This window comes from Platichthys flesus, chromosome 15, assembly GCF_949316205.1.
Source record: "Platichthys flesus chromosome 15, fPlaFle2.1, whole genome shotgun sequence".
Lineage (NCBI taxonomy): Eukaryota > Metazoa > Chordata > Actinopteri > Pleuronectiformes > Pleuronectidae > Platichthys > Platichthys flesus.
In genome coordinates, this window is record NC_084959.1 from 6,617,646 (window position 1) to 6,629,655 (window position 12,010).

At 44.4% G+C, this 12,010-nt stretch overlaps 1 protein-coding gene across 3 annotated transcripts in view; it reads left to right on the plus strand.

The window, feature by feature from the left end:
* Positions 1-12,010, plus strand: part of dclk1a (doublecortin-like kinase 1a) — a 52,812-nt gene that overhangs the window by 1,378 nt on the left and 39,424 nt on the right. For all 3 annotated transcript variants that reach the window (XM_062405978.1, XM_062405981.1, XM_062405980.1), the window contains exon 3: positions 491-840. In XM_062405978.1, coding sequence (XP_062261962.1) covers positions 491-840 — 350 coding nt within the window. The remainder of the gene's footprint in view (positions 1-490; positions 841-12,010) is intronic.

Here is a 12,010-nt window from a genome sequence, read left to right on the forward strand (position 1 = left end):
TGTTCTGTGATCCTCTCCTGCACATCCACCTACTGCACAGAACTCATCTAACACCATGTCCCCAAAATTAGACCCATTTGAAATCAGTCTGAACACTCTATGTGCTCCAAAACTGGCTAATCCAGCAAAGCAGACTGTAGATTATTATTATGAAGATTATATCACTGGTTGGATTGCCATCTGGTGTCAGAGGCATATGTTTCCTCTAAGATTAGCTCTCTCCTGATCTGTTTTACTCCAATACTGGGCATGCCAGTAACGTTACTGTGATGGGAGGAGCTGTACACCATCAGTATCTTCTTTAATCGATGTAGAATTTGAGTAATATATATTTATACTGTATATATACAAATGTATAAAGGAAAGGAAGCTGTATGAATCTGTTTATCAAAGATATCAAGTACAGTGGCTGCAGCTGTTGCCTGGTTAGAAGATATTTTTTTTATCTTGAATTACTTATAACAATTAATCTCGCTCTCCCTTCTCCCAGGTGACAGTTACGTCTGCAGCTCCATTGAAGCTTTCAAAAAGTTGGATTACACAAAGAACGTCAACCCCAACTGGTCGGTGAACGTCAAGGCGGCGGCGGCGTCCTCCCGCGGCCCTCCATCCCTGGGCAGCGCCAAGGCCAGCGGGCCGGAGAACCGCGAAAACAAGGAGTTCATACGTCCGAAGCTGGTGACAGTGGTGCGGAGCGGCGTGAAGCCCCGCAAGGCTGTGAGGATCCTGCTGAACAAGAAGACCGCCCATTCCTACGAGCAGGTCCTCACCGACATCACCGACGCCATCAAGCTTGACTCCGGAATAGTGAAGAAGATCTACACACTGGAGGGGAAACTGGTGAGGAAGCTTTGCACTGAATGAATACATTTCTCATTTGTGTCCGATTGGATTGTAAGGACATCTGACAAGGCTTTAACGTGGTTTTATCATGGGTGGTACTGCTGGGAATATAGATGGATTATCTTCTGTTGCTGTGTTTTGGACGAGGTTTCATGTGCAGTAGAAAGAGTTCAAATCAAGCAACAAACCTTTACCCGTTCATGAAGGTGGTGGTTGTTGCGGCGGTGTTGCTTGAAAAGGGAAAACACGGATCAACAGGCAGTTAGAAGGCTCCAAACGGATAAATATTGAATGACCACAGGCTCATTTCTCTTTCATGAGCCCTTTGTGAATGAAGAGCATCCATGTCCCCCGCTTACAGTCGGAGCTGCGGAGACAAACGTGTCACACAGCGAGTGAAGGAGGTCGAGAGGAGGTAAAGAGTCAATGAATGGAGTCTGGGTCCTCTCCCACGCTGCAGCTATGTGTGCCAGAGCTTTGCCTCCCAACACAAAAATAGGTCTCGGGCTCCTTGACAGTCCACCCACCTCTCCAGCTCCCTCTCAGCTCAGCTGTGGAGGTAGGGGTTATAAACAGAACGACTGTAAGATAGTGTAAGAGCACAGTAAACATACGAATAGACTCATGCATATTTCTCTCTCTAGTTCTGTGCATTTGCAAGTGGCTCTGACCTGGATCTGCACTGCAGTTAAACACATGCTCATGTTTGTGGACAGGGGAAAGAAAGAGAAAGAGAACATGTCTTTGAGAGTTTTATATCTGCAATCTATTCGGTGTCTACCTGTTTGTCTCTGTGTCCCCTCCTCTCTCACGCCTCCCGTCACCATCACTGGTTCTGTCTGTCTGTCTGCTCTCTGTCTGGGTCGTGTTGTAGCTCCAGGTTATCGAGCTGTTTGAAACACTTTCTGTTTGACATCAAGGACAGCCTTTCATTTTGTGTCGCACAGCAGCAATCATCTCCCGATTGGCTAATTTGCGATTCTCATGATTGTGCTCTTTTCATTAAGTCCCTCTTTATCCCAGTTGTAAAGATTAATCGTGCTGGCCGTGTAATGACCTGCTTTCCACCCAGCAGGAAGTCATTCCAGATTTCCTGACCGGACCTGCTGTGAGATCCCAGCACCAGCAGATAAACTGCAGTCAGATCAGATCAGGTTTTCCTTGAGAAACCTCCTGTCGGGGATTAAACTCACGCTTTTGCAGCAGTGCTCGACAGCTCTGCGGCGGCCACTTGTTACAGTTGTCCTGGAGATTACACAATAAACGCTGCTCTCTCCCAGTCCCCCCCACTGCGATTGGAAGTAAGACTATTATGGTTATTCTATTTTTAGATTGTGATATTGATTGGGCCTGTAGGCATGGTAACACGCTCTGCTACCAAACTGGGTTGAGTGCAGGACCGAGTCCTCGTTTTTTTGTGTGTGTGACTGTGAATGTGTGCGTGGGTTAATGCACGTGGGAGCGTGTGCGTCTCTGAATATGTTACTAAGTGAACTGCCAATGGAAGAATGAGGGATTCGAAAGCAAGATGGGAATGAATGCAAAGGAGTGAGAAAACGCTGGATAATCGTGTAGCACATTTAAACCCTCTGTGAAATGTAGTTAATCCATGTTTACTCAACCGTTTCCTGGAATAAGGCTCAGCATAACATTACATTATGAAAATACGACCAACTAACAATTGCATAAACTGTTTAGATATAAAGTTGAATGAAAAAAGAATCACAACAACAACAAAGAGATGAATGAAGGGTTGAACTTACCGTATGTTGATGACACTCAAATATTTGAGAGAGCTAAAGGTAATTAATAACCCGCCCTGGGACCAGGTTACTTTAAGGGTTAAGTGTTTTTGTGAGAATGGGCCTGCTGCCCTCAGCTGAGCCACGTCCGTCATCCAGCCCACGGCAGAAGTAGATTTCTGGCTCTGCCTGGAAGTAGCGCTGCGTCTCGGCAGAGCTGCGGAGCCCGAGAGAGCATCTGAGAACCCTTGCTTTCATTAAACCTGTAATGAGGCCAGAGTCAGTGGGGCAGGATGGATATGTACTGTACATCCCCAAAGGCCTATTCTTCATCTTCCTCATCTTCTTTATCTTCTTCTTCTTCATCTTCTTCATCTTCTTCATCTTCTTCATCTTCTTCATCTTCCTCACCTTCTTCATTTTATTCATCTTCTTCACCTTCTTCATCTTCTTCTTCTTCTTCATCTTCTTCATCTTCTTCATCTTCTTCATCTTCTTCATCTTCTTCATCTTCTTCATCTTATTCATCTTCCTCACCTTCTTCATCTTCTTCATCTTCTTCATCTTCTTCATCATCTTCATCTCAGCTGCTCACAAGACTGTTCATGTGGGTTTAAAACAAATATTATACTTTTTACTCATTTTATTCTCCTTAAAAATGTTATGTTGGTGCAGAGGCTAAAAAGCGCTGAGATGAATAATAGATAATGTTTTTGGTATCTGAAAGCAAAGAGTTCACCCGAGAGTCAGTCTGTCTCTGCTAGTCCTCTCGCAGTTGTCTTGTTATGACTCTTCATTATTTGTGTGTCTGTGAGTGTGCACTGTATTGGCTTTGGACCTCAGATCAATATTTTGTTATAAAACTTTGGCTTTGGCTGTTGTTCTCAGTCTGTTCCTCTTATCACTGTGAGAAATTGGAGACAACTTGTGACAGGCTGCGAACAAGTGTCTCTGAGCCTCTGATATGTGCCACACACTCAGTTTGCCCAGTGGGAGCTTACTCTACTGTGATGGTTTTAGATATCATATTTCTGTGTGTAATACGAGGCGACCGAGTGAGAAGCTATATATCAAGTTCCGACCCCCCACCGCTCTATTGATTCGCCCCCTGTCTCAGGTCTCACTGTCTCTGATAGGTGGTATTTTTAGCTCCCTCTCCCCTGGGGGTTACCACAGCCTCATATTTCTGTGTCAAGCGTCTTCACCTTGGCCGTGTTTTAGTGATAATTAGATGCGGTTGCAGAGGAACCAGCCAACCCGCGGTGACGCTGTGATGATGGCCTCGCAGGATTGGTCTGATCAGGAAGGTAGACGACCTGTAAGTGGCTTAGGATGCGGACATGGCTGGTCTATTAATACACGTAAAGCTCTGTTTACACACACAGAAAAAGACACTCACACACACACACACACACACTCACACACACACACACACACACACACACTCACACACGCGCACGCTGTGTTGGACCCCAGCTGCCAGCCGGGAGCCGTGCGAGGCTTACGCATACTTAGGCACGCACAGTGACTCACACGCTTTTTTAATGGACTCCTCTGGATTTCTGCTCATGCATCAGTGGCCATTGACTATAGGCAATTATCAACCAACGCATGAAGTGATTCCACGTGGTCGTCCTCTGAGTTGTTTGCATTCTAGTTGTTGAGCATCATGTTAATGAGATCCTTCGGTGTGTGTCTCTGTGGGTGGAGCATTAGCAAGTGTCGATAATTCACATTTTATCTGGCTGTACATTAACACTACTACTCCAGTTGTATGTTAGTTCTGTGAGTATCTGTCGGTTTACTGTTTTGGTCCAAACTGAAATATCTCAACAACAAGTGGTTTTAAGTCATTTCACACCAATCATCTTGTGCTATTATATGTTAGCATGTTAACTCTTTCCCTGTTAACTGTTAGCCCAATGCTTTAAGCAAAAAAACACATTTCACTGAATGAACTTTGAGAATTGTTCCTTGTTCAAGAATATTGTGTACTTTACATATTGTCAAATTTATTGTTAACATTGTTAGTAAGTGAAACATTTTTTTATAAAAACTTTACCGACAGGACAGGGGCACTACCCCCTAGCCCCCGCCCCTGGATCCACCCCAGGATCCACCCCTGGATCCACTACATTACATTACACTGCATTATTACAACTCATACTCTTGTTGTTGTTTGTGCATATTGTCTGCGTATGAAGGATGCTGTCAGACATTTTGAGACGACCTCATTCAACAGTTGAAAACCTGAATGCTGCGCAGACCTACTAAAGACTATTATCTGTGCTGCTGCTTGACATTCAACTTGGTCCGCTCCTAACGAGTTACTCCAGAGTTCATGTCCTCGTCTTTGAAGCACTAATATGATTTCCTTTGTCCACCTCGTCTACGCTGCGTGTCCCTGGTAAGGCTGCCCTCTGTCTTTGCACAAATTAAATGTCACATGCTAAACAAAGGTTATACTGTTTGCAGGGGAGGAGTGAGAGTGAACCACTTGTTCACTATCTGCAGTGCAGCTCTCACTTTTTCAAACTGCATTGTTGGCCTGTCCTTCTACTTGTTGGCAACGCCGAAGAGCTTTTAATACTCTTTTATCTTCTTGTTTATTTCTCTGCAGCCTCCTCCTCTTCCTCCTCCTTCGTCATTGTCTTCTCAAGTGCTGCACGCTTCTTTTCTATTTGCCTCCACCCTTTCCAATTTCTGTTTCTCTCTTCATACGCATCAGTTTTTTATTCACTTACATAATGTTTCGTTTTTTCCCCGATCAAACAAATTTGCTCCTCTCATCACGTTAGCTGCAGAGTCCCCCTCTCCTCTTCCTTCTCTCGCCTCCCTCTACTTGATTTTTTTTCTCACTCTGTCTCTTGTTGTCAACGTGCCATTGTTTTTCCGGCTATTTAGTCTTCGTTTAATTAGCACACTCGGCATGCACCCCCAAATCCAAGAGCTGCAACATATGGCATCACTCTCTCCTTCCCCCATCCTCTGTCTCTCCCTCGCCCTCCTTCCCTCCCTCTCTCTGTCTGTCCCTCCACACCCTCCTGGTCTTACTTTTTTTTTGCATCTCCTTTCTCCTCTTTTGGTTATGGCGAGCCCTGCAGGGACATCACTTACACACATTGCGTCTTATTAAGAGCCGAGAATATGCTCTGCTAGAAAAACAAACCATTTAGCTGCTTGTTTATCTTTATTTGATTGGTTGTTTGCTGGTGATGTCACTTTTTTCTTCATGGGAGGATTGTGGGAAGCAAAGTCCATCTGCTCCTGCTGTTTTGCTGAGTCACAGCAAGTCTGCGCAGAATTGTCTGTGGAGGGTCTGGACCGGGTATACAGTATTTATGCTGCTATACAGTATCTGTGCAGTAAATGACATTGTTGATAAATGGCTGGTATGGTATCGCACACATATCTTGCGTTCTCCTGTCTGTCTGTATTTCAGTCAGTCTGTTAGCTGAGTCTGTGTCTGGTGACTGTGGCAGATTGGGGAGCTGTCTGTAGTCAGAGGACCTGCTGCCAAATTAGGATCGATGGCAGACATTTCGGGCTCTGGCAGACTGTCGAGAACCCTGTATCACCACAACTTCATCACAGACACACACACACACACACACACAAACACACACGCACACACTGTCTGGCTCATACTTTTCCTGACTCACGCAGCTAAATCTGCTTTTGAAAGAGTGTGTCTCCTCTTTCTGTTAGTCGGCCGCAACTTACACACATATCACCTGTCGGAGGTTTTGTTGAGTCATGACTCAGTGGGTGAGACACTGAGACACTTGGTTGTAAACATGACAGAGCTGCTTTTCCTCCTGCTGGAATCTTGATAAGAAATTAAATCCCAATTTGCAAGATGCCTGTACTGCATAATTTTTTAACTTATAGGATATTCCTGTGCAGCTGCAACGATTATAAACCCAAACTCAAATAATTAAAAAAGTCCCAAAAAGTTTGCATATAGATTGTTTTTATTTTGTTTTTTTTTGTTTTTGTGCCACAAGCAGCTCTTTTACTTCTGCCTGTCTGACCCTAACCGTTCAAATATACACCATGCATACTGCATAATGAAAACAGTTTTGTATGCACTTAAGGGCTCATTTGCTGCACCTCTGTTACTGCAGTCAAACTGGAGTGGGAGTCCTGTTATCCTTACATATATTTCCCACCAGGTGTTTAAGAGTTTGCCTGTGTTGCATTCACATGAAACGAAAAAAACAATAAGCTGATTAATCAATTAGTCCATCATCAGAAAATCTATTATTAAATCTATTTATTTATAAAAACTGGCAGAAGCTAGTTTCTTCCTGTGACAGTAAATAGCATGTGTTTATTATCCAGATTGTTGATTGGACAAAGCGAGACACTTGAAGACGTCATCTTCTGTAGAAGCATGCAAGATTTGGGTGGAGGAGAAAATGGGTGTCAGATCAAAAGCACAGGATAATTCAACAAATTAAATCATTACATAAGTTGTTATGCAACTGAGCAGCCAGCCTGGCAGTCAGTCTGCTGCTCTGCTCTGAGGTGCATGCAGGACAGGACCAGTAACTCAGAGCGCTGCACCGCTAATTGGCTCACATCAACCCTCTTCTCTTTCCCTTTATTTGTTGTCAGCTCTTCCTTCTTCTCTTCATCTCCCGCTTGTTTCCCGGCCGCCTCACTCTATCCGCAGGTTCCCTGATTGAGGCAGCGGGAGGTCATGCGGCGTGTGAATTCTCCCTTGGGGGGGAGGGCTGGGAAAGATGGTTTTATCCATTTCCCTCTCGCGTCTTTCAGATTGATTCCTTTCTCCCTCTCCTCTTGTCACCCTGCATGGCTCTTTGCCCGCCAATCTCTCTCTGTCTCCTTTAGCTCTAAGGGGGATACTTTGAAAACCCCTGGAGTGTAAGGAAATGCATTTTGCAGTTTCCTTTCGGGATTCAGACTGAAATACTTTCTGTAGATGTTTTAATACGATATGTATTCTTGACAGTGCCGAGGGAAGTGTTCGTTTTTTTTATAGTTTGTGACCGTTAAGAACTCCCTGTACCAGTAAACAGCATTTTTGAAGTATACTGGCAATGTAAGACAAGCAGTATAGATAATGGAGAGAATGCCCATGTCATCTCGAGCTTGTACAGTAAATATATTAGACTTCAGTGGACTATAGATATGTAGCTCTGTTTAAAAACACATCAATCACTGCTAACATTACTGTCAGTTAAATATAATACTCCTGTCAAATTTATGTATTTTTATTGATTGTGGTCTGTTCAGAAACACTGATGGTGGATGTTGTAGCTCCGACCTGCTGCCGTGCCAGATCCAAAGCTCCATCATAAATCTCATCCCTTTTATCCCTTCACCTCGAGTGCACTGCACGTTTGCAACAAATGCCTCGCTCTCTCTGTTTCTATCCCTCTACATCATTCTCACAATCCATCCATCTGTCAGCCTGTGTCTCTACCTGTCTTATCTATCACGTCCATCTGTCCGTCTGTCCGTGGGGTGCAGAGCAGCTCGGCCAGCTGCAGCTGGTTCAGCACCACGGACAGCTCCACAGAGCTAAGCTCCCCCAGCAGCGACAGCCCGTCCGTCCTTAACGTGTCTTTTCTGCGGGAAGGATTACGTTGACCTCACCGCGTCCTCTTTGTAACCACTATGAGTCTGTTGTGGTGCAGCAGATTAGTGCCTCTCCCTTTTTCCCTCTTTCTGGCTTTGCAGGGGTCAGTTTGTCTCAGAGAAATGTCTCCGTTTCTTCTCAGAGCAAAGATTTAAAAAACATAAAAAACACTGATGTGCTGTAACGATGGCTTCAAACATTTGTGTTTGTAGAATAAACAAACCCAACATCCTCACATTTGGAAAAACTGGAATCACAAATTATAATCAAACTATTTATGTTATAAATCTGTTGGTTGTTTTGCACAGGTAAAAACAACCAACTATGGCATGTAGCTGTGTTGTCAGACTGTGTTGTCAGACAGATTGTGTCATGAAGATTTTGCACCATCACTGTGCTCAGACGCTGGTTGTAGCTGTATAGAGATTTGTGCATGTGAGACTCGCTAGATAACCAGTGAATGTGCGTATGGACACATGACAGTGTTTGTGTATTTTCATAAAGGTGACATAGTGTCTACTTTATATTTTCATTGTGTCCTTGTCAGCCTCCTTGTTGTTGGTCTCCTGTGTGTCCTCGGGCACACAGACTAAAAATCTGGACAGTCATCCCTCCTGACACCCACCAAACAGACTCAAAGCTTTGTTCTGCAGAGACACAGTCTTAAAAAGCTTCAATGCACTTGCTACCGACATTTATACTTTTGACGTTGGCTTCTAAACTGTACCTCACCCCTGCTGGTGTGTTACAAAAAACAAGGCTTTTTAATTTTAATTGTTGCAGTGTCGAACAGCTTTTGGGTTCCTCAGCCTGAGGTTATCCAACAGTGCCACCGTGTGGTGTCAGCCTTCCCTCTGTCTCAGTTCTATGATCCTCTGCAATAATGATGCGCAGGTGAAGCGACGTGCAGCTACTTGTATCCATTCAAAAAATGTGATCTAATCTCAAAGAAAGAAAGAGAGAGAAGAACAACCCAGGGAGAGACATCAGAGAGACAGGAGCAGACACTGTAGATTAGAAAGTGTTTGGTCTTTGCTTCCACACTAGGTGGCGGAGTTAGAGTATAAATGGGTTTACTGAGCGCTGTTCTATGATTTGTTGCATAAGACACTTTCAGGAGGGGATGGTGGTCACATCTTTGGAGGTCACACCCCTCCGGTCGTGGAGAGATGTCGTTTGTGTCTGAGCTTTACGATGTAATTACTCTTGTAACGTGTGTGATATGGTTAAATGTCGATCGGATTCCAGATGCCATCATAGATAATGAATGGTCCTCTCAGTCATGGTGGCAGGTGGACGATAAGAGGGAAGGATTTCTCAGACACGTGAGATCTGATGAACAAACCTGTTTAAATCCTGTTAGCCCTCCGCCTGACTCCTGCAGTTGATGTTAAATAAAAATGTAAGAATCAAATCTGACATATCCAAGTTGTACGGTCATTGGGACCTGCCCTTAGACTTAGAAAGGATATGAATATACCGACTTCCACAGTGCTCTGCCTTTTCTTACCCCTCATCATCTTATTATAGTCGGTCTTTTTCGCTGCCTCTTTGTTTGTTTCCTGGCGTCCTTGTTTTAGCAGCGTGGATGTTGTGTAACGCCCGCTTGTTCTCTGTGTGAACGCAACACCCGAGACATCAAAGCAGCTTGTTTTGTCATTGGGCTCGGAGCAGCAGCAGCAGGAGTCAGGAATAGATCTCATCCTCATCGATTACTTTTTTCCATCTGTTTGCTTCCTCTGTGACTCAGAGGACTTGGATATTCGGTTTCATCTCAGACTGTTTTGGTTTTGGTTTTGGTTGTTGTTGTTGTTGTTGTTGTTGTTCCTCAACTCTTTTCATCTTCACCAGCTCCCTCTCCTCTTCACCATTCATCGGTCTGTCTCCACGAGCCTTTCAGGATCTCATCTTGTTTATTTAAACGAGGGGATATTGCGTCTCGATGTGAACCAGGCCGCCCGTGTGTGTGTTGGTGTGTATTTGCCTGAATGACACAGTTCTGTCGAGTACTCTGCCCATAGTAGATGAATTATGAATGATGGAGCTCTCTATCGCAGTTTGCACACCGTGGAATCGGTGGCACGCACCAGCCATGCACCAGTGCCTAGAGGGCATTGTCACGATGGCAACCATACTTGTTCACACCCTTCCTCAGTATCACTGCCCAGTATGTGCTGCTGGTGCGTTGCTCCGTATTGGTTTACCCTCAGCTCAGTGGTGCCCTCAGAGGCTGTCCTACATCAAGACTCACTTCTTCCGGGATTCGTCTCCTCTGTTGTTCTCACCACCTCCTGATTACACTCCCCTCCTTCTATACCTGTGGTTTCTGGTGCTACAGTTTCTATATTTGGACTAGAAGCTTCAAAGAGCCTCTGTACACCGACCTCCTCTTGGTTGGAGTCCAGCAGCAGCAGCAGTGGTTCTGTGCCTGATTCAATTGATTAATACCCCTGCTAAGGAGGTTATGTTTTTGTCTGTTTGTGACCACGATAACGCACAAACCACAAAGCTGATTCCCATGACATTGTGTGGAGTGGTGGGGAAGGAGCGAAGGAGGAAGCCATCACATTCTAGTCTGGATTCTGATGAGGAGGAGGATTGTTTTTTCCTTTCTTTAATGTTGTGTTTTCCAACCTTTTCCTTTCAGACAACAATGCAAGGATCCCGATGAAACGAAATTCCGTGCAGATCCAAATAAAAATCTGGAACTGGTGAATCTTAATGTTTGCTTCGAAAAAATGACACACGCAACACAATTGATCGATTATTCAGATTGAATTAGTAATTAATATGTCGCTTTTGGTCTTTCTTCATAAACAAATTGTCACCAGAAATCCCCATCACTATTGCCATCACAAACAGCTTCAGAGAGGCTGCCTATGAATATGTGATAACAGCTGAGCCAAGAACAGCAAACAGCATTATTAATGCAATACTTTGAAGGTTAGATGATGGTGCACAGTGGAACCAGTGTGCAACAGAATCTATCAGTAGTTTATGCAGTAGCCAGCACTATGAAATTGATGGTAAAGACGAAAATAATGTGAAAATACAGGGAAATAAAAAAAAAAACAGTGTGATTAGAGGTATAGAAGTGGCTCAGACACACTGGGGAACTGTTGACAGCACCGCTATCTGTATCTGCAGCCATCTTGTTAGGACCCCCCGAGACGCCTGCGCGAGAACTAATCAGTAACGTGGTATCAGGGGATATCGGGGAACAAGGCAATATGCACTCTTTATGAAACTGGAATCTCCTCGTATGCAGAAACACGTGTGTCTTTGTGCGATGTGCGGCCAAACGGACACAGATTCACACACAGACGCCCCCCCGGCCTTGATTTGAAAAGTTAAATGAAAGCTGCCCCTATTCCACCGAGAGTCTGAGTCTGAGATTAAACTTGAAGTGGGGAGAGCAGGAGAGAGAGAGAGAGAGAGAGAGAGAGAGAGAGAGAGAGAGAGAGAGAGAGAGAGAAATGGCCTCTTGGCTGTTTACTGGGTATTTTGTTGAAAATGCTGTTACACCAGCTGTGACTTTTATTTTGGGATGTTGATCGCTTCCTAATAAAGATCCAAATGGATTCTGGGACGGTAATTTCCATGAAACACAATGAGCGGTAGATTTTGGTTTGTGTGTTAACTCCAGGCGGTGCTTGACATGCGTGTGCCACTGAAACTGTAATAGCTCTTAATAGTTTTTTTTTTTTGGGGGGGGGGGGGGGGTGGGATTCGTCATAGAGGATGAATAAACTATTATCTTCCTGTTAATCCTATTCTGCCCATCGGGGAAATATGATTTGGGATATTGATGACTTGG